Source organism: Haemorhous mexicanus, chromosome 13, assembly GCF_027477595.1.
Source record: "Haemorhous mexicanus isolate bHaeMex1 chromosome 13, bHaeMex1.pri, whole genome shotgun sequence".
Taxonomy (NCBI): Eukaryota; Metazoa; Chordata; class Aves; order Passeriformes; family Fringillidae; genus Haemorhous; species Haemorhous mexicanus.
The window spans coordinates 19,938,093-19,960,937 of NC_082353.1; the positions used below are offsets into that span (position 1 = coordinate 19,938,093).

Genomic DNA, 22,845 nt, shown 5'->3' on the forward strand with positions numbered 1-22,845 from the left:
TCTTAGAATCCCAGAATGGTTTGGATTGGAAGGGACCTTAATAATCATTCTGTTCCCACCTCTGCAGGGACACCTTCCTCTATCCCAGGGTGCTCCAAGCCCCATCCAACCTAACCTTAGATACTTCAGGGATGGGGCAGCCACAGCTTCTCTGGGCAATTGTACCAGGGCCTCCCCACCCTCACCTAGCACTGCAGGCAGTAGGAAAAGCAGCTGCAGCAATAGCTGAGCAAGAGCCAAGATTAATTGGAAATTGATTTGCACTTCTAAGCACAGGTGTTGCACTGTGACCCTAGAGGTCTCATCTCACCCAGCTCCCAAAGAGCCCCCGTGCTCCAGAAGGACTCTCCTGATGGCTTGGCTGGAGTTTATGAGCAAAGCATCAAAATAAAAACCCCTCGGCCCTTAAATGCTGAATTTTGGAAGCTGCTCTTTGAGAGGAGTCAGATTCATCACCACTTAAGTGGTGATGCCCCAAGTTGCCCTGAACAATCCCCACACCACAGCCCTGAATATGAAAAGAAAAGCTCCACACAGGCTCATTTATTCTAGTTTTATTTTCCTTGTACAAGTAGCCACAGGCTAAAATCTAAACAGAGCAAACTACAAAAAACCTGGGTTTTATTATTATTTTTTTAATACAGAGCTAACAATCGTGGGATCAGTGGGATTTCAATATCACGACAGTTCAAAGTAAGAAAGGTAGAAAATAAACAGTAGAAAAGTGCTTTGCAATTTGGGTTTTTAGTATTACTGCTAACAGTTGAATCCCAAAAAGGACTGGGACAAAGGTTTAGCATTGGTTTTATTATGATTTTCTTACAAACGTAAAGATATTGCAAGTTTAAATGATGGAAATAGGATCAAAGTACAAATCCCTCTTTGCTTTTTAAGTCGGACCCTGATCCAAAGCCCCGTGAAATCAGACTTGTCCCCGACTCGCTTCGCACTGGCCCCGTCCCTTCTTCCCACACGGTGCTGAAGCCCAGGCTCTGCCCTTGGAGTAAGCCTGGAGCCATTTCCCCGATTCCCCGTCTTCCAGGGGTTTCAGTGCCATGGCCCTGTGCCAGCAGTGCTTTCGCCTGGGGGTGCTGGTGCTTCACTCGTCCCCATCTCCCTGCCCGCAGCTCCAGCCCAGGCACCTTCCTTTTCCTTTCCCTTTTTTTAATTTGGCGGGTGAGGGAAATAAATGAGCTGGCATCAAATTGCTCGATGGGATCTGTAACCTGCCTGCTCCAGCACGCACGGGGACGGATAGATTTCCACACACTGTTTGCACAGATGAAGCAAGGAGCTCCCCCCACTTTGTTTTCATAAGCTTTTAATTTCCTTTTTTTAACCAATTTTCCCAGACTTAAGTGCTATCAGAGAGGGCTCAGACACCGCACTGATCCCCCCTGAAATGCCATGGGATGGTTATCCCAGAGGAACACCCCACAGGCAGCAAAACTCTTCCCTTCACTATCCAGAGGCAACAACACTTCATAGCTTCTCTCCTCTTATTGCCAATTTAAAACCTACAGTCCCTTGGTATAATTTTGGGTGGAAGCTTTAAAATTCCCAAACTGGTCCAGCACTTAAATGTATCAGCCCCTTTACAAAACGAGGAAGAAGAAAGATAACGATAGACAAATAAATACCTGAATCCAACAGTGTGAAAATACCCTGTCACAGCATAAAACTATTCCCTGTTCAACTAAAGACAATGTGGATACTATCCCTGAGGAAGCAGCCATCTCTGGTTAACTTGAGATCTCCAAGAATAGGTTCTGCCCATTATGGGTTACCAAAAATTAAAAAAAAAATCAGCTTTTGGATATTTATTCCTTCCTATAATTTATCTCACCACAGCCAGAAAATTTTGGGGATCAGCTGAGAAAAGGCAACAGGTTGAATTAGTGTAATTATTTGAAAAATACTGTAGGATCAGATTCCTACCCCAAACACAGGCAGTTTCCAGCAGTTTGCACTGGATCTAACACCTGCCTGATATCCAGTGGTTGTATCTCTGGGTAGAACTGATTCCTCTCATCAGGAAAAAGTTGGGGGGAGAAAAAAGGCATAAGAAACCTGGCAAGCTGTTCCTTAAATGTTGTGGTGTGTAAAGGAGTGTGAAGGGGGTGCTGCCCTTGGCTGGCAGGTGGGTGCTGATGGTGAAAGGCCCTGGGAACCACCCTGGGACTGTCTGGCTGCCTCAGCCTCTGCTCTGGGGACATCAACTGATGCCTCGACCCCTTTCCTATGGCACAGCCCATCTGCCACACACGGGGACCTACTGTCCCATATGCACCTAAATACAACGTGTCTGCCCGAGTACAACTTGTCTACTTGAGTACAACTGTGCCCCGAACACAGAATTAAATTCTATCAGTTTCCTTCAAACCCAGGGCAGCAGTTTGGATGAACAAAGGACAGACTGTCCCCCATGCTGAAACCAAACACAAGCTCTTTTTTAAATTCTTTTTTCCTCCTCATTTCACAGATTAAGGGCCAGACATTCACGAGGTGATGTTTGGGGTTTTGGGTTGGGACAGTTTTGCCTCCAGACCCGTTCAAGCACTGCAGTACAGCGAGTGGGCTGTTACGTGTCGCTTTTCCAGCTTAGTGGCAGCCAGAGGCACAAAGCCAATATGTAATTTTGAGTGGGTTTTTTTGCCCAGTTTGGTGGACTTAGATAATTTAGGGAAGACCATGGATCCTCATGGATCACCAGACTTCAGCCTCATCCCTTCAGGGGCTGAGCTGCCACAACTGTCTGTGTTTGGTCCCAATGGTACAAATTGATAAAAGCAGAAAAGAAACCCCAAAAAAGAGGAAAAGCTAAACATCTAAAAAATAGTCTTTAAAGATTTACATCCATCTTCAACCATCTCAAACCAACACAGAATCTGCATTGGTTTAAGCCACCATGTTTCTGCATAATTAAAAATAACAAAAGAAAAAACTCTATTCTTGACATACTATTATATTCCAACTAGTCAAATGGCACAGAATTTCCCTTTAATAAAAGGAAGTAGTGACAAATACTTGTTACTATTACAATATCACAATAATATGATATTAAATTAATAGCATGTTCACAGCTCCAGGAAGTCTGAGCTGAACACTACTCTAGGTTCTGTGTTCACTTTGGCAACGGTACTTATTCAATGTGAACGGCAGCATTACACACATGAAAAAAAACAATAAAAAGAAAAACTGGGCTGGAGTGGGAGCAGGATGGCAGGAGAGGATCAGGTTGTCTTTGATATGAGGTTATAACTCGAGCTGTATGGTGTCTTCTCCTCCCTCCTGCCTTGCCCTAACCCCGGCATCCTCTGGCTCCTGTGATGGGTGGGCTGTGCCCTTGGTCTCACGCAGCGCTGTCCCCCCAGAGTCCTTCCCCAGGCTGTCTCCAGGTCCAGCATCACAGGTGTGAGCAGGGATCATCTGACAGCCCATTTAGCCTCTTTGGTGGGGTGGGGAAAGGCTGTTTGGGGGTGTTAATGCCAAAATATAACCCTTTGATCTTTTCTGTTCTGCATGATGTCTACAGGAGGACGAATTTTAATGGAAGAGGGCTAGGAACACCGAGCCTGAACAGCTCCTTGCTCTTGAGGTTGGTGCCATTACATCTTCTTGGGCCAAGCTGGATGAGGACAGAGTCCTGCTCCCAGGTAACCCTGCCCAGCACCAGGACTCAGCTCAGGGAAGAGGCATTTACTCAGCCTCCTGTATATTGTACTATTTACACAGCCATTGGTTGCATCCCATTGCTAGCTGGGCAGGTGATGGGGGTGTTTTTGACACAAGGGACTCTCCCACTGGTACCATTTTAAAAAATGCAATTCATCCTTTTAAAAAACTTAAACTAATTTCCTTTCCTGATTCCATTCACTGTCCTTGTGAATACAGCAACGTTTGATTTACCACCACCTACACAAAGAGATCAAACCTTCACATTTGCCTGGATTTAACCACCTCACACAGCAGGGAAAGGGCTGCCCTCTGGCACCAGCTGGCACCTGGTGTCCCTGTCCCCCATGTGTGCCCCCATCTCACCCATGGGCAATGCCGGTCACACACTGACTCACAAGGCTGCACCACGCCAGGACAACCCAACCTCTACAGTGTCAGGTTGGTGGTTGATCTCTGGATGGGACAGACCCTCTCTTTGGTGTCAGGAACTCCTTTGCCCACCATGGGCATGGGGAAGGGGCAGCTCTGGCAGCCCCCAGAATCCTCCTTGCCTTGTCCCTCCCGAGGAACCGAGCCTTTTTTGGCTCCACTCATCCTTTGGACATTCTGTGGCTGGGATGGCGCTGGAGGAGCTGGGGGCAGCTCAGCAGCATCTCAAGTGCTCTGCTGGGGAAGTGCTCTACTGGGGCTTCCCCACAGTGCTCCCGATAGCAGGGTGGGCTTTGGGACAAGACAGTGATGTCCAGGTTCCCACCTCCCAAGGGTGTGTTGTGCTGCTTGTGCCAGTGCATGCCATAGATCATCCTGCTGGGAATCAGCCCTGGGGAACAGTACACTGATGTGGCAGGAGGGTGCTCTAGCCCCAGCACTGGAATCTGAGTACTCCATCTCTTCAAACCTAGGATGGAACCAGTGCCCAAATCAGCCCTGGAAGGCAGTGGTGCCAGGGAGCCACAGGGCATCACGTTGCTTATCTGTGAAAGCCCCAACAATCTTTAAAGTAAAAAACCACAACACAAATCTCCGCCACACAAAATCACACTGGAGCCCCCAAAAGTAAAGCTCATAACACCAGTGAAGCATCGTGCTTCATGTGGGGCTGGGTGGGAGAGGCAGGAATTGAGGGGGAGGGAAGGACAAACACACACACACACACACACATACACACACGAGTTTCTATCACACTTGAGGTAGAACATTGCTTTCAAAGGTTTGGAAGTGCTTTACATGGGAACGACAACAAGGAAGCCACCAAGGTGGCGGGTACAGAGCGTGACTGCTGAGGTAGGACCATGCTTGTACTGACCAAGTGCTATGCTACTTGTTTGTTTGAACACGAAGGAAGACGCAGGTATTTCTGCTTCCCAGAAGACATTCATTCCGGTTGAGGTAGGTTCTGAGTTCACTCGGGTTGTCTGTCCAAGTCTTTCAGTAGCCCTCAGGCATCCTTTGACACACACACACTCTTTTTTTTTTTTTTTTTTCATATTATTTAGAGTCAATCAGCAAAAAAAGTATCCTGAGAAATAGTAAAAGTGTACAAAATCATCAAATCCACGGAGAGACAGCCTTCCTAGGCTCAATTTTTGGAGTCAAGTTAGAAGGATTTTTCCAAATCCAGTCTTCTGGAAATAAAAAATAGATCCAAAAAGTAGTCCTAAAGCTGCTGATCAGGAAAAAGTCTGGGATGCCAAGAGATGGGGGCTCCACTGTATCCCCAGTCTGTCAGAGACTGGAGAGTTTGCCAAACTCTGCCAAGGAGTCTGTTACGTAGCAGCTGTGGGGAAAATCCATCATGACCACTCTCCAGACAGCCATCATCGGAAGAAACACATTGAGAGGCTCAAGAGAGGTCAGAAAGATAAACTTCACAGAGTTTCCAAAAGGCTGTATACATACATATATATATATATATATATTTATATATATATATAAAAATAAAGCAAAACAAAAAAATAACAATCAGACCGTAGAAATCTTCAATTGACCTGAGATTGACAACTCGTAAAGACATCACCAGCCGTGGGTTTGGTTTCTGGTAACTCCTACAAGAGGCTTTGAGTCTTGGCAGTTTTATCCTTCATTGGCAGAACCGTGGTTGGGAGCCGGAGCAGCAGGACTGCTGGCATGGGAGTTTTTTGGGAGGGGGTCTGGCTGCTCCTCAATGATGCTGAACTCATCTAGAGGGAGTGTGGAGATCTGGGTTTCATCATGGGGGGCTGACAGGCTGTGAGCCGACTGGAGAGAGAGAGAAGGGGACAATGCAGTGACAGTGACAGTGACAGCTCTCTGATGCACAGCCAGGTGTGCTCCCATGCTGCTGGACTTACCGTTATTCCCTTCTCCTGCTGCTCCTGGGATGGGGATGCTGGGAATAACCTCTCCAGCTCATTCATATCCAGCTGCTTTCCGTTCAAGTCCCGGTCATCCCTGTCTCTACGAGTGGCCCCGTTTAGGACAAGTCCTGTGGCACTCCGCTGGCTCCGGGGGATCTGAGGGGTTGACAGCTGCTCCTGCACATTTTTGCACATCAGCAGCCTGAAAAAAAAGAGATGGAGTCTGAGAGTGAAAGAGGTGGTTCATCCTCTGTTCCTTCCCTCAGACTGGCATCTGCCTTCTCCCTGTGCTACAGTCCTTCATCCTTCAATCCATCCTATAAAGTCCAACACTCCACTGGGGATGTAAGACTCAGGTGGGCACACTCACAGTATCAGGGACCGCCACCCCTTGTGAGCAGTAGCATGAGTATCCCTACCTTCCTCGGTACCCAAACATAAGGAAGAGGATGCAGAATATGATGCACGTGACGCCGATGTGGATCCCGATGATGATGCCGGTCGTGGAGGTTTTATTGTTCTGCTCGTCCTTCATGCAGTCACAGGGAGGATTCAGCACTGCCAGGAAAAGGTGGATAGGTCAGTGGGGCTACTCTTCTATTGCTCCTCCGGCTTTTGGGGAGCCCAGAGCCAAAGTTAGAGCCTTGGGCAGTGCTGGGAGCTGTGTATGGGAAGAGTAGAACCACATGGGAAGCAGGGTTTCACTGCCTGCCTATGCACCTCCCTTGCTCCCAGCACCCCAGGAAGGGAGACACAGCAAGCATAGGACTGGAATATCTGTAGTGAACCATCCCCATTACTGGACACAATTTATGAAAAAAACCCACTCTGATGTTAATTTTTGCAATACCCCATGCTAAAGTGGGAGGTAAGAGGCAGGCACCACACCAGAGCAGGCTGAAACCTGATGGAGTAGACAGATGTCAGTGAGATTAGAATTTACTCCAGCACAGACAGAAGAGTAATAACTATCTCTTGAAGATATTCCCACTGGAGACTTAAAAGTCTTCCAAGAGCAGCAGGATGTTTTTTACACATAGATGAATATGAAAGGTGCGATCAGTTAAGGGATTCCCTCTAGAGGTTTCTCCTTTGCTGCCACGTAATATAGAGCTCACCCTCTACAGCCATTTCCCTTTCCAAAGCCATGTGTCCTCCCTTTTGACCAGTGAGGGACAAAATATCCAGGAGAGCTCCAGGAGAGCAGAGATGTTCAGTGCACCGTATCTCACCTGAGGATGGCAGCTGGTACCTTATGCATGGGGGGTTGTTCATGTTCATAGCCTCACCTCTGTCTCAAGTTTAGGGGACAAACCTGGCATGTGCAAAACATTTGGTTTGTCTTCCCGCCATTGGCAAAAAAGCCATCCAGGTGCTCTTAGCCCTGCAGACTTTTGCCTCAACATTATTTGTGATACTAAAAATAAATGAGTGGCTGAAGGTGAGATGATGGTAATGCCACAGGGGGCACACAGGATGCGTTTGGCCTCACCACCTTCCTGCAGAGCCGTTTCCCAAACCAGCAGCAAGACCCAGGTCCCATCTCACCTGTCCTCTCCACAGTTTCCCTCAGGGACACGAAGCGGACAGTGGAGTTTCCATCCCCGTGCTGGTTGTAGGCAAGGAGCTTGACTTCATACACCACTGACGCATCTGCCCAGGGGGACACAAGAGGGACAGTTCAGGTGTAACCATGAGCCTTATCTCCCCCAGTGATGCTTATCTGGGAAAAGAACATCTTACCAAATACACACAAGATGTTGCAAACAAGTACCTGTTGCTGGGAATGCACCCACAAAACCTGGGGGACAGCTGCAGCATTTAGGGATTGGGATACACATTTGCAGGAGCTCTCTCCTGGAAATCACAGCAAGGTAGTGAGGGGACATGGATCAAGGTGTCACCATACTCACCCAGGTGGGTAATGTTGTAGGCTGTGATGTTGCTGGCCAGGAGCACTGGACCTGTGTACTGGGAGAGGTGGACTTTGCGGTAATACAGCTTGAAGCCTTCGTGCTGGCCCAGTTTGATGGAGGGCTCCCACGTTGCCTGCACGGTGGTGCTGTTAATGACTTTAATAAAGAGGGATGGCATGGCTGGGACTGAAAGAGAGAGAGAAGGACAGTGGGTTGCATGTGCTTTTTCAGTCTTCGTGATGAGAAATTCCTCAGCAGCCTTTCCCTGCAGTCACTGCACCAAAGAATGTGCCAGCTGAGACTGAGAAAAATCTGAGCAGACCAGAATCTGGTTTAACAGCTTTGAACTTCTTCAGGGAGCTGAAGGAGTTTGCAAGGGCTCCCTCTGCTAAGATCAGCAAGCAGAAACTACTTTTACACTTTGGTTGCAATATGATGCTCAGTCAGGCCGGGTCAGGGCAGGAATGCAGCGACTTTGGCAATACGTTCTCAAATTCCAATTTTTTGCCCTGACCCTGAGGCACAGACCTTTCAGAGTGATTAATGCCCCTGGCAGGAAGGAGCCAGAAGGGACGGAGCTGGAGACATCTGTCTTAAAAGTGTGCTAGGTACCTGCACTGGCATGCAAGGGGCTTGCTCTCCCCATCAGCTTTAGGAGGGAGATTTGTGACTGTGCTGGGGACTCAGGAGAGAACCAGAGCATCTTCATCAACAGCCCCAAACAGCTGAGCAGCCTGAAATCCCTGCACAGCTGGGGCTGGTTTGTTTTGGGAGGCAGGCACTTACCTGGCCTGAGGGGCACACAGGGGGTTTGCTGGGAAGATGTCCCTGCTGCTGATTCAAAGTCCACCAGGAACATGCTCCAGTCAATGCCCCAAACCCCTGCCCTTATTCTCGGGGTGTGCTGCAGAGTGGGTCAGAACATTCCCTCTCCAGATCCCCAAAAGGCTGCCTGGCCCCATCCCGCCCCATTGATCTTGCTTGAGAGGCAAAGATCTGCAAATTAAAGCCAATTTTCTTGTGATACCTGGGTTTTCCAAAGCTAGCTCTGCCCCTAGCCCAGCCTCATGCCCTGGGCAGCACTGGGGCCATGTTTCCCCCTCCCTCCCTTTCTCTACGCTGATCACAGCAATACCAGATGTGTCTCAGCAGGACATTTCACTGATGATTTTTTTCTCATTTCCACAAAATACCCCCAGGCTAAACTCTCCCGTCAGTTCCCCAACCTTTGGCACCATCCAGAAGGTGCAAAGCATGAGGTGCTACAGGCTCTGCCCTGCCCAGGGCTCTGCTCCAGCACCGGCACTACAAGGGAGACTAGTTTTTGGGCACCAAGCTCAGCTCACCCCACAGCACAATCATCCAGCAGAACAGGTCTACTTCTCCAGCAGCCTCCAGGCTTTGAGGTAGAGCTATTTTTCCAATCCCACATGATTACAAGCTCAGCAGTTCCCACATACAAGGCTTGCTGGGCTTACACTGGACCAAAGCTGCTTTCTGGCTTGTTTCTCCCCAAAGGGTTTCTAAGGATGAGCTGTGCAAACCTGGCCTTTGGCACAGAGTTCAGCACAACCATTAGTGAGTGATGGGGAAAAGCAGATGAAACGTGGCCATGTCAGTCTAAGACTGATGAGAGCTAAAAAGGGCATTTCCTCAATTTAACAGTAAAACTGCACAGCACAACCGTTTGCCTTTTCCCAAGTACTGAGAGCTCAAGCTTTCCCACGAGGAGATTTAGAGGAAGGATGGATGCCTCTCCAGCTGAGCAGGAGGGTCTGGGCAATCCTGTCTCTTCCCAAAGTGATGTCCTCCTTCAGATTGCAGGGGCTTTGCTTGACGTCCTCTGAATAAGCCCATGGAGATGAACAAGTCCCTGCTGACTGCCACGCATCTCCACGTGGATTCAAGAGGAAAGACCCAGTGGTCTGGGTGACATAAATGAGATCTCATCCTGCTTGAGTGCTGCCAGTGTGAAAAAAGAATGGGCTAAAGTATTCCTTCTTGATAGGATTTATTCTGATATGCATTTCATTGCTGGGAAAGCTGAATTTAACAATTCCTGGGTGCAAAACACGGAGTAAATTCTATTTATATCAGAATGTGCCATTCCTCCCAAGGCTGCGTATTTTTGCAATCCAATTAAATACTCCTTTTTTCTAATTCTCCCAATTCCCTCCAGGGCAAAAATCCCCACTCTGAGAAGTTGGACTCTTGCTTAAAGCATCACTTTTCCAGCCACGGGTGAAAATACCACAGAAAGGGAAATTATCACATTATCCCATGGACAAAGAAACACTGATGTGGGCCATCCTGATTTGTGAAGAGTTGGCTTTATTTTATGGTTGCAGAGCCTTACATTTAATAAAAACCACAAGAATATCTCTCCTTCAAAATATGGAATATAATGTATTTATTCAAACTTTGAGTGTATATATATATATATATATATGTATGTATATATGTATAATACTGATTATAGGTATAGGCACTCGCAGAATGCACGTGCTGTTTATAATGTGATTACACAAATAAGTGTATACAATGGAATATATCTGTCTGTGTGTAAATATATGTACACACACCAGCAGATAGGTGCTTCACAGAAGTAGATATTAGACATAATATGGAGCTAATATAAGTGAGGTATCTCCCTCACTCTAAGGGCTGGGATACTTGTTTTCCTCTTCCGTGCTGTTTGGAATTTTCCCCAGGTCATTTGAACTTTCTTCTTGAAGGCGTCTTTAGCCGAAGATGACTAAAGGAACAGTCTTCATCCTAGAGATATGTCAAAAAGTCCTGGAGAAAACCCTAAAAAGCATTAAAAGACAAGAACAAGGAGTGTGTGCTGCTTAATGAAGCAGAGAGCATTTGAGATTTAAAATACCATGGCATTTGTGAAATGGCATAAAGGAGAATGACAGGGAGGAGGCAGAAGGGCCTTCCCAGAGAGTGAGGTTTATGGAGGAGGACAAGGTTCACTTGAGTCCCTTTTCCACAGAATCTTCCCTTCTACTTTCCATCCAAAATCAGCGCTGGCACAAAGGAAGGAGCACTGTGTCTCTAGAAAGCATCAGAGGCTTCAGCCAAGCGCCCTCTCAGCGTACTGCCAGCCCTGAGAAGCTGATGGCCCCAAGCCAAAAGTAACTCTCTTCCTCTGTTTTCTGTAGAATATTTCATATTCCTGCTCCAAACAATACCAGCATAACATGGTCACTCAGACCAGCTGGCAGCATCTCTGCTGCCATGGCTCCACTGAGCTGTCCCTGGCTGCTGGATATGGCATCTTGGAAAATCCATCCTTTTCTGAAGCTGTTAGCACAGATCCAGGGGCTCCCCGAGCTCAGAGGGGACTCAGCTCTCCTGTGCAGGTTGGGAGGGCACAGGGTAAAATGGCTTGGCCATAAGAAGAGACAAATCTGCAGTGAAACCTGAATTTGGTGACAAAAGCTACTCGACCCTGGCTCTCTGAGCTGCTCTCTCCTCTGTGAGCAGAAGGCAACAGGCAAGAAAACTGAACAAATGAAGCCAGAGCTGGAGCTTTTAAATATCTTTTTACCTTCCTACCAGGCAAACATAGGCTGGGGTTGAGTGATCTGAACCAAGTCAGCTCGTCTATCCAGGACAGGGAGCTAATTCCTGAAGCTTTGTTACACAGGACAAGCCTTTTTAAAAGGATAGCAGGACAGAGATACCTTAAAACTTCAGAGAACCAGGAAATTTATGATCCCATTACCAGATACCTAACTATTCATGATTGAAGGTAATAATGACAAAAACTCCTCTCTCATTTGACCTGGACTTCTGCAGAGTCACCAAGCTCTGTTGAGCATGGCTGGCTCACAGCTTCTGGGGCTGAACTTGGAGCATCGGGTCAGGGAGTTTCAAGTTTTGCCTCAGCCCATCCTTCTGCCTCTAAATTGTGAGGAAAAACAAACTCCAAGGGTGACTGATTCCCTGCAGAGTACCAAGGAAAATAAACTTGCAGATCAACAACCCAACAGGTGAGGATTTACTGGTGTTTTTGCTTAAATTCTGTAATGAATATCTGAAAGGGCTGAGAACAGAATGAGAACTGCATCCCCCACCTGGAAGTCAAGACACTTCCATTTGATCCTAAATAGCATCCTCACACCAAGGCCCTCTCTGCTGGAAATTCATAATTACTGAATGTTCATAAGAATGATTCCTAGGAAATTAGTCTCCATATCTGAGACAAGCTAGGATTCAGAAATAGATGAGTCTCTAGGAAAACATTCTTTCAGTTCTGACTGACATATCACACTGGGGCTGTGGTTTCTACCTGGTACCTGTGTGCAAGGATGCTATATTAAAACACCCACTGTCTTACTAGGGAAGCTAACTGGTGGCCAAGTCAGGAGAAAAAAAGCCTTAGAGATCACCCTAACTTCCCACTGAAACAGAAAGCTGCTCCAGGGCATGGATTTGTAGGTCAGGACAGCTCAGCTCTAGTGTGATTTGCCCTGGATAGAGCAGAAATAATAAAATCTTTGAAAGTGTGGCACTTATCAAGTAAGAGGTGTGAGTACCAGAGCTGCTGGAAGATGATGAGATGCTGCTTGAGCAGGAAGTCTGCATTTAGCAAGGAGTTTAGGAACAGCCCAGAGCAGCTGCAATGCACGAGGCCAGGCAGGTTTGCACTCACCCCCTGCTACAACATCAGCTGGCAGAGGCGATGCTCTGTTTAATCAGTCAACCCCCCTGCAAGGATACAAGTGAGTTTTACACAATATCCCAGGGTAGGAGGAGCAGCAGGAACAAGGAGCAGCAACACCACAGGCTACAGTGCCACAGCGCTGCGGGGCGGTGTCGGGGTGAGCGGCGCTGCTGCTACACACAGCGGGCGTCAGCATCTGAGGGTCCCTGCGCAAAGCATTCCTTACCTTCCCCCAGCGTGCTCACCACCGTGACTTCTGAGGCTTTGCTGGCACCCCGCGAGGTGTAAGCCTTTATATAAAAGCTGTAGCTGGTTGAGGGCTCCAGATCAGTCACTAGCTGCTGGAAGGTGCTCTTGCTAACAGCCTCCTGGTACTCCATCTCTACGGGATCTGAAATGCAAAGGGAGAGAGAACTGAGTGGTGTTAGGCTTTGTAAGAGGTAAAGAGAATAAATGTTTCAAGCAGTTTGGTCCCTGGGGTGGATATGTACCTGCTCACACACATTTCTGCTTACATGAGGCCATTGAAACTGGCAATGTTGGGACACAGCTTTGAGCAGCCTGGTCTAGTGGAAGATGTTCCTGCCTGTGGCAGGGGTTGGAACTGGATGATCCTAAGACCCCTTCCAACCCAAACCATTCTCTGATTCTCTGATTCTGTGATCTCTGCATGCTTTGCCAGAGAGCTGCATGGGCAGCAAGATTTGACTATGCAGCTTCATCCTCCCCACCCTTTTGATAAATACAATGGTATATTTAGTATTTGCAGGTATTTACAGTGTATTTACAGCCTCATCTCTATCCTTCAGAAACTGGGAGGTGAGGGAAAACACTGATGGCAGCATGGACCACTACAGTGCAGACCTGTTTTTACCCAGTGGGCTGTGTTGCTGAATTACGGGAAGGCTGAGGGTGCTCTGGGCAGTGGGTGTAGCACTGTACCTGCAGCTTTCCGGATGTGCAGCACGTAGCCAATGATCTCCTTGGTGTTCTGCAGAGGCTTTTCCCAGGACACCTGGATGGTGGTTGCAGAGACAGTCTCTGCCTTCACGCTCTGAGGAGGGCTGGGCAGCCCATCAGCCCACAGCACGGTGAGGCGGGCGCTGGCCTGCGTGGAGCCCGCGCTGTTCTCGGCCAGGCACTGGTAGATGGCTTCATCGGCCTGGTTGATCCCATAGATGGAGAGAGTGCTGTGTGGGGACATGAGAGGGACAAGCGTCACACTGACTGCCATGGTGCCTGTGCTGGCTCCCATGGCAGGGCATCCCACAGCCTCTGTTTCCACAGAAAGCTTTCAGGAAGCTATGGGCTGCTGCTTTTGGGGAAGGAGAAGCCCAGGAGGTAGATGTGTCATTCCCTGTGACTGGGCAGATTATCTGTCTCAACCTGCAGATACTGTGGTTCAAGTATAGCCAGATGGGGACACAGAGTGGGACAGGGAGCAGCAGGATCTAAAGGTGTGGATTCAGGAAGATCCCAGCCACACCACGGAGCCAGCTCTGTGGCAAGTGCATCCACAGAGCCAAAACAGCTTTAACTGGCTCATCTCCAGTACCCAGTGAGACCCATCCAGGCACTGCACATGGTTGCTAAGCCAAGTCCAATCAAACACAGCCAGAAAGTCCTCTGGTGATGCTCTAATTGCATTATAGCACATTAGAGCTGTCTAAGGGTAACACTGGGATTAGCTGATTTATCCAGCAGGGTTATAGCCTCAGCTGCCTCTTCTGCACTTCCAGAAACACCATCACCATGAGCCAAAAGCCAAAGATTATGAGCAAGTCATAGCTTTTGTCTGCAGAACCTCTGAGTGTATTTTTGATGCTTGTGCATCAAAGCTTGCTGCCTTCCAGGGAAACAACCAGAGCAGCTCTTCCAGCCTGCTCTTGGGGGCTTCCATATCAGGTTTAGATGGTGTTTTCACCATCCAAGAAAGGACAGGCACTGACTACCCTGGAAAACATTCCTAAAGCAGAGGGGAAAGCCAGCCACGTACCAGCCTCCCAAATGAGCATATTCCTGGGCATGGTGCCCATCTCTGCACAGGGACAGCCAGAGTCTTTGCACGTGTGGCCACATGAACTGGAGGCCCTTGCTGCACTGCAGGATGCTCCAGCAATGGCTGTGGACAACTGGAGCAAGTTCAGGGCCAGCTCAAAAGTTGCACCACCCAATATCTTTAAAACAACACCAGTGAATACTGACTCAGAAATAATTGTGTGCCACATAAGCTCTGTCTTGCCATTTGAATGTGCAAAGCAGCTTTTCTTAATAACATCTGCTCACAAACAGGGACCCATCAATGAAAGCTCCACTCCAAGCCAAGCCAGGAACAACATGATTCAGGATGTGAATCCATCAGACACAAGGCCTCCTAAATAAATAAATAAATATTAAGTGTATCTCCCTTCTAAGGCATGGCATGGTCACTGTCACCACTGGCTACAGCTCTGGGCTGGAGCTGGAAAGGCAGATTTGACACTGGAGATGTTTTTTTACCCAAATCTGAGGCAGCAGCTCAGTTTATGGTAAAATCTGCCTACAATACCTTTGGTCCTGGGAGGGTATTCTCACACACGGGATATCCTTGGGAAAACTTCAGAAGCTCACATGAGCTTTTTCTTACTTTTCTATAAGAAATGACCCAAACCTAATGAAATCCACATCTACTACTTGCTTCTAAGGAGAAACAAATTACTTTCTTTTCCTGCAGTGAATTCTAGGTGGACCTGGAACTTGACTGCACATGAGTAAATCCCAAGCATCCCTGCTGATGCAGGGGGCACTTCAAGGCTTTTTGGGAATCACAATCAAAGCTGCCTTTTATGTAAATGAAAAACTGAACATTGGAAGTGGAAATGATAAATAACCTGCCACTGCCTGCCTGTATGTCAGAACAAACGCTTCTTCTAATTGCAGCAAAATATTGGTCTTCATATATTAAAATTTATTATTGCTGTTGATTTAACATTCCTATTTCTGCCTTGCAAATTATCGGGGGCCATGGTGAGTGGAGCAAATGTTTAACAGTCATCTATTTATGTCCTGTGCCTTTGTTTCCTTGGAAACATTGTAAATGGAATATCAAATGTGATGGTTTCAGCTGATATGGTGATTTTCGAGAATCAGCCCTAAGCTCCTCTCATAGCCACAGGCTCAACGTATCTGATTAAATGGAAGGAGAAAGGCAGAGCTGGGAGAGGGCTCGGGAAGGAAGGACCCGATGTGTGGCTCAGCTGTGTCAACAAGGGCTGACTCCTGTGAGGACAGATGGCAGAAGGCAGAATTACGCCATCCCAGAGCTGCACTCCCAGCCCTGCACAAAGCAGATGTGTGGAAGGAGCAGCAGCACTTCCTTCTGCCCCGTCAATGCAGGGATTATTTCCATGTGGCTGCTGTGCATCTGGGCACCCACTGCAGCCAGGCTGGGCCAAGAGCAGCCTTAAGCTTCCCAAGCACAAAGCAGATCTGGACCAAGGAGTATTTAGGCTCCATCACCTCCAGGTGCATTTACTTGCTCTGCTTAGAGAGAGGAAGATCTGGAGGGAGGAAGGAAGAGGGGAGCTAGGCTGAAAAGCAGTGCAAGGAGCCTGATGGCAGCACTGTGATTCTGAGGCCAAAGATTTCTCTCTCTCCTGGGAGGATATGGGGGTGAGCAAAGCTCCTCATGTAGGACACAGATGATGTGAAGGATGCCAGTGGTCCTGGAAGGATGGCATGTGGCCACTGGGACCTGGAGCTGAGCAGAGTCTCTGTCATGCACAGTCAAGTCAAAAGAAATAAATACAGTGTTTTCTGAGAAGTTGGCATGGCACATAGCTGGAAATTTGCTTCAGGCTTCAGAAAGTTAATTTTCATTGAGATTTCCTTGGCTGTGTTTGGATTTGCTGTGCAATGAGAGCCTTGGCCATCCGTTACCTGGAGCCCACGTCACCTAGAATGATACACAGACAACGGGACACTAAAACAGCTGGGCTTTTGGCTGTGAGAGCATGGACAAACTGGTGAACAGAATGCCCAGCATCTAAACACCAGTTCAATGAGAATCACCCCCCAGCATGTGGAGGATGCAGTGCAGCAGGGCCAGTGTTCAGTCCAGGTTTTGCTGCTTTTTGTCTTTTTTTTTTTTTTTTAAGAAAGCTCTAACAAAAGGAAGATCTGTAGTTGCCGTGTGAGAAGGCGCAGAGCGTCTCTGTGCATCAACCATCTGAAATATGCAGTGTCCTTTTATTTCTTCCCGTCAACACGAAAAAAATCTGTCACTTTGGGACATCTGCTGCTGGAAAACTTTCCCGCGAGTGCCAGACTGGCAGCGCCGCGAGCACGTCAGACGAGGCGAGATGCCAGAAGGCTTTCTGCTGGTCACCAGAGCCGCTCGGCGAGCCGAGGGCTCCATCACATCCCCACACAATGCCCTGACAGGCATTGATGGAAGTGGGGAGAGGAGCTGCTGCAGATTCACACCCGGCTGAGCTGAAACGAGAGGCCTCTGCTGCTCGAAAGCCGCAGTATTCCCAAGCTGTCTTCCCAGTTCATAGGCAATCAGGATGACTGATCTGGCTCGGGTCAGGGGTCCAGGCCGGTGACCGGAGATCGGCTTTCCAAAGGCTCCTCTGAAAAAGTCTGCGAACTGAAGGAAGCCTCTTCATCGATTCAGGAGCACAAAGAAGAGGGGCCCATCTGGGAGGGCATCAGCCTGCGCGCGCACAGGCGCACAAAGGAGGGAGTGTGGTGAAATTAATGCAGAGAGCAGACTGTGGCTAGCAGGGACAGCATTCTGAGTGCCAGCAGAAACAGAAAGATACTAGTGTCACATTCAGATGCCCCATCCCTGCTCTGGCTCTGTTTGTCATGACCTGTGTTGTGCTGTGCTGCACTGAATGATCTGTTCCTGGACTGCTGGCCTGTGCCACACTGGGAAGGAGCCTTTGCCTCCCAGCTTTGCAGAAATGTCCTGTAATCTGAAAGTTGCCTCAGAGATGCTGAAATTAAGGTGCAAAGCTTGAAAGTGATGCTCAGCAACCCAGAGGACACTGCATATCATTCCCAGCCCTCTGTTCTATACACATATTCTTACACATCCAGAAATTAAATACCATACAGAACATCATAGGTGAAATTGGGTTGGGTTATGCAGAAGGACTCATTTCTATTTTGCAGGTACTGCAGCTCACTGGCCAGGATCCCAGCCAATCTTGTGATTTCAGACTCCTCCAAGAGCAGCTTCTGGAAGGCTGTTGCTGGTCCCAGCCATTCAGTCTGTTTAAATGAGCCACAGGGTAAAATCACAGACTTAACTGAATCCTGCCACAGGAAGCAGAGAAGTCTTTACATCTTCAGGACCATGGGGAAGCACAAAATATCTCAGGAAAAGCTACTGGAAGGGAGGACAGAGCCTGGTAGGACTGCAGATGCAGACACCTGTGAAAGCTCTCTGCTGCTAAACTGAAAGTCTCCCAAACTTTTCCCAAGCAAGCAGCACAGATACTGGAGCAGAAAAAGATCCAGCCTTATTTTGGGGAGACTAATTTTAGGCTACACTACTATGGGCTCAGTCCTGCCTAAAAGCCTCCTGTGTAAGGCCCATTCTCTGCTGATGGATTTTGCTGTGTGCAACAGTTGGAACAAACACCTAAACTCCTGACTCAATGCACTTCAAGAGCAGCTCAGTGGAGCAGCACACAGAGAAATTACACAGGCAACTTGGTAGCAAACTAATCACAGCCAGATGAGAAAGAGACTGATGCCTGTTGCCGTTGGCTGGTCTGGGGCTGCTGCAGGCCCTTTTTGTGGCATATGGCTGTGTGATCCCAGCACAGGATCCCTGCTTGGTGCAGGGATCACGCTGATTCCCCACTGCTTAGAGGGCTTTGTGTGCTCATGCAGCCATCCTCCTTGCAAAGGCCATTTCCATGTGTCTTCCAAAGTCAAACCCATAAATTATGTTTAAATCAGGAGCAGCGGGTTCACGTCCCCATCCTCCACATACTTCTTTGTCATGCTTCTGGGAATGAAATATGATTTGCTATAGAGCACTCTTCCCTCAATCACAGCCATCTTCATACTCATGGCAAAAGGAACTGCAGGCTTGCCTGTCCTCCCTTATGTGGTCCAAAACCGTACAAATGGAAGTGTTTGTAGGGAGTGTGCACCACGAAGGGATGCACAAACCCATCTGCACCTTTCCACACCCAGCTAATGTAGGGTTTACAGAAAAAAGCCACCTTTTGAATGATAGGCTCTGGTTTCCCTGGGTTTGGTACCAGAAGGGCTGTCAGGTCCCAGGTGCTGGGATGTTTGTGCTGGAAGGCCCCTCTCTGTTTCTGCAGTGGGATTTAACAGCACAAGAAGTCCAAGAAGAGAAAGTTGTCCTGATGTTTATGTACAAAGGAGTATTTCCCCTGATGAGCCTTGAACTTTCATGGCCCTGGAAGTGAGACATTTCCAGAGCACTAAACCAAGTGCAAACTAGTGAGAAAAAATTTACAAAGGTCACCAAGCAGAGCGAATGCCACCTGAGCCCAAATTCTAACAAAGCCTTTTTCCGGTGGAACAAATGAAGTCCCTTAATTACAATTTGTAAATATAATCTTCTTGGAAAATCAATATTTAGAGAGCCGCCTTCTCTGAAGATGTTGGCCTTTGTTCCTTGCTATTAGGGCAATATAAACCCCATAGTGTGATATACTTCCAGGCTGAAAATTACCCCCCTGAACCTGATTGGGTCAAAGGAAGAAAAGCAATAAACCTTTTACGGTGGTAATTTGGGGGCTATTTCATGCTTCCTTGTAAATTTTGAAGTAATAACCTAGAAACATAATTGTACACAAGCCCATGTATAAATTAATTTTACACAAGCCCAACTTGGCCAGTAACCACACCTTCCTTCTGCAGCAGTACTCCACTTCTGGGATGGGCTGGTGATGCCGGGTAGGAATGTTGCTAGAAATTCCTTCTATACATCTCACGCATTTGGATCATGATCTATCAGAATCACTCCAGGAGCAACATGGGCATCTCTGATCAGCATAGAGGGACAGACTCTGTCACTGCTGGACACAGGGACGGCTCCACCAAAGGTCAATAGGCTCCATCAGCTTCTCCCTCAGAGAGCTTGGCTCAGCACAGCATCACCCTGACAGCAATTGGCTGCATCCCCAGCCCAGGGGCTGCGTGGCAGAGCAGCCCCATCATCAGCTCCTTCAGTCATTTTTATTCACAGCTTTTAATGGAAAAGCCCACAATTCCCTATGCCTGAGCCTTCATGCATTTTTCATTAACAATTATCCGCTATCCCAGAACTGCTTTTGATTTTTTGCTAATCATCGATTGGCTATTTTGTTCCCACACAGCTGGCATTTTCAAAACATAACAACCACCTCTGGAGAGGGCACAGCAGAAGGCTGATCTTTAATGCTAATGTGCCCAGAAAACGTCAACACATCAGGTGATGGGAATTCACATCTGAGGGACCACGAGGGATGAGATATTTATTGGATGCAGCCCGTGAGGCTGATTCTACTGTGCTGAAAGCCTGTAAGTTGCTTAGCAAGTGAATGTCTGATATTGTACCAGCAGTCACATCCGATCTCGAGTGAATCCAGTCCTGAAGCTGCAGCCCAGCGATGAAGGATTTTTGGAGTCCCCTCACCTTGTAGGGTATGCTGTCCTTGGATTTGCAGTTACTGCATATGAGTGACAGTGTGGGGTGAGGCAGATGCAAAAGGGCCTTTCACAGCTTTGGGAAACAACAGATCCATTGGCTGTGGGTTTGTGCTGCTGCCCACAGGGCCTCAAGCTTACAGGAGTAGAGCAGTATCTCAAACACACCATCTTCTGCAGGTCTGAATCTTGCTTTTGGCTGTGTTAATTTACAAAAATGAAGTTGCTCCCAATGACACATTTTGCAATCAATTAGCACATTATATGTTTTGAGATGATTTACTGCTTTTTTTTCCCCTAAAAATCCCTTAGGGGGCATTCAGACCTCTATGACAATATTAAGCAGAGTTTTAATCCAAATGAATTTTCTAGGAAACCATGTAATCTAATTAAAAAGCTCATGCTGTAGTTTAGTAGCTTCATTACTAGTGTATTTGAGATCCATCTTTACACAGACAAATATTTTCCAAGTGCAATAGACGGATAAATCCAAGACATAACCACAAACTGATTCTGCCTGGAACTAAGTGGGTTACAGCACTTAGTCATGCCCATGAGAGTAAAACAAAGGGCAACCTTGAAAAAGCTCAGGCAAAAAGTCATCCATTGATGTGTCTCCTCCACGTCTTGGAGCTCCCAGCCCTGCTGCACCAGTGAGGGTGTTTTCCAGACTGACAGCTTTGGAAACCACCAGGCATGGCCACTTGCCTGGAGGTTGGAGCCAACCAAGACTAGCATGGAAGATGACAAAAGTTCAACACTGTTCAGTACAACGGCCTGAGGGCTCAGCTTTACAATCACATTACTATAGCTTGAGAAGATGCCACGTGTCAGCTGAGCTCCAGAAACGGGCTGAGCTCCCTCAGCCTGTGCCAGATGCTGAAATCTGATCATTCAACTCGCTGTGGAAAAGACTGATGCTAAATTGCATTAAATGATTCCCATAAGAAAATGATTACAGAGATGTTCACCAAGTTGCAGTTCATGGGCATGGGTAGCACAGCTCCAGGCACAGGGACCTGGCCAGGAGACATGACCATGACCAAAGACCTGACTCCTGCTCTCCTCAAGTCAAGATGAAAGATTTCACAGGGGAAACATTTGGGTGAGACACAGAACTGGATTCAGTGTCACTTTTGCCACGGATTTAATGGCCACTTCATCACTTTTGACTTCACTTCCTCATCAACAAAAAGGGATGCAGTAAGTTCCCTCCTACCCCTTCTGCCCTGTTCATACTATAAAGGGCAGACATGCCCCAGAAAGCCATGCCATGAAGTAGAAGATCACATGCCTCAACTGAGTGTCATCTATGTGTGCACATACAAAGTTTTCTGAAGCTCTAAAAACTTCCAGTTTGGAGAAAACCTCTACTGATTGAGATGGTTTTATTTCCACTCACACCTTATCCTTTTTGCGTCACACATCCTTCCATCACTCATGTAACAAAGCTTTAAAACCCTTCAAACAAGACAACAAAAAGCCACATTATACAGACACTCAGAAAAATAAACTCACTCCTGTCCCCTGAGGAACAAGCCATGGTGCCTGCACAGCACTTCCCAGCTGTCTAAACTGAAGGTCCAGACCCTCCAGCGAGGCTGGGTAGTTGCTTTCCTGAGACACATTTGTTAATATGGAGAGCAGCTCTATGACACCACAGAGTACAAACCTCTACCAATACATCAGGTTTACAACACAGGTGCTATTATTTTGTAGTATATTTTTTCATGCTATTTCCATAGAAACTACATTGTTGAGTGGTAATTTTCACACTAAGTGCATCATTTCCTCAGTACAAACATCCCCATCCCCTCACAGGAAAATGCAGTTATTTAGTACTCAGAGAAAACACTCTTCCCTGGTGAGATAAAAGGCTAAAATTTAGTGAAAGTCAGGCTCCACACAAATATTATTTCTAATATATTTGCATTTGCATGCCCAGGCAGGTCAATGTTCAGGCGTTAAAGCACAGTTCCTCCACTGAGGAGTCTATGTGGTCCCTGTCAGCTCCAGGAACAACATTTAGCCCTTCCAGAAATACCCAGATGATGATCAGGAGAAAAGAGTTACTTTTCCTGGGCTCCTGCATCAACAGTCAAAGTCTAATGCTAATGTCCTAGCACAAAAAATCAGGGAGCACCAAACTGTAATACTGTAAGGTGCAGCCAGCAGGACTGGAGCAGTGTTTTAGCTTATCAAAGCCCAGATTGAATTCACAGATCTGCTTCAGAACACTGCCACCTTCCCATCAGCTCTTTGCTATGCAGAAAGCAATCCAACATCTCTCCCACTCCCATTTCCACAGCAGTGCCAGAGCCCAGTGCACCAGGACCTACCTGTTGTTATTCTTCAGCTTGATGTGGTCGCTGGTCTCCAGGATCTGCCCATTCCTCAGCCACGTGATCTGGGGAGGGGGTTCCCCTTGGGCCACACATGTGAAGATGGCAGTAGTCCCCACGGGTCTGGAAATGGACTGGGGATGCTGCACAAACTCTGCTGGGGCTGAGAGGAGGAAGGAGAAAGAGGGTGAGAAAAGTCTTGATGATCCCACTTTATTCTGGTACAAAAAAACCAT

The 22,845-nt window shown here is 47.6% G+C and overlaps 1 protein-coding gene and 1 long non-coding RNA gene across 2 annotated transcripts in view; both read right to left on the bottom strand.

Annotated features, from left to right (window-relative positions):
* Positions 1 to 539: 539 nt before the first annotated feature.
* The window catches only part of IGDCC3 (immunoglobulin superfamily DCC subclass member 3), a 100,799-nt gene continuing 78,493 nt past the window's right edge, over positions 540 to 22,845 (bottom strand). Inside the window, exons 7-14 of the mRNA XM_059858685.1 lie at positions 22,607 to 22,772; positions 13,548 to 13,795; positions 12,832 to 12,996; positions 7,928 to 8,116; positions 7,563 to 7,667; positions 6,434 to 6,572; positions 6,009 to 6,216; positions 540 to 5,916 (exon numbers count right to left, since the gene is read on the bottom strand). Of these exons, the coding sequence (XP_059714668.1) occupies positions 5,752 to 5,916; positions 6,009 to 6,216; positions 6,434 to 6,572; positions 7,563 to 7,667; positions 7,928 to 8,116; positions 12,832 to 12,996; positions 13,548 to 13,795; positions 22,607 to 22,772 (1,385 nt within the window). The 3' untranslated portion in view covers positions 540 to 5,751. The remainder of the gene's footprint in view (positions 5,917 to 6,008; positions 6,217 to 6,433; positions 6,573 to 7,562; positions 7,668 to 7,927; positions 8,117 to 12,831; positions 12,997 to 13,547; positions 13,796 to 22,606; positions 22,773 to 22,845) is intronic.
* LOC132333511 (uncharacterized) lies at positions 10,242 to 12,611 on the bottom strand. Its single transcript, XR_009488187.1, has 2 exons — positions 12,478 to 12,611; positions 10,242 to 10,738 (listed from the first exon to the last, which is right to left on the bottom strand). It is a non-coding gene; the product is annotated as an uncharacterized LOC132333511 (long non-coding RNA).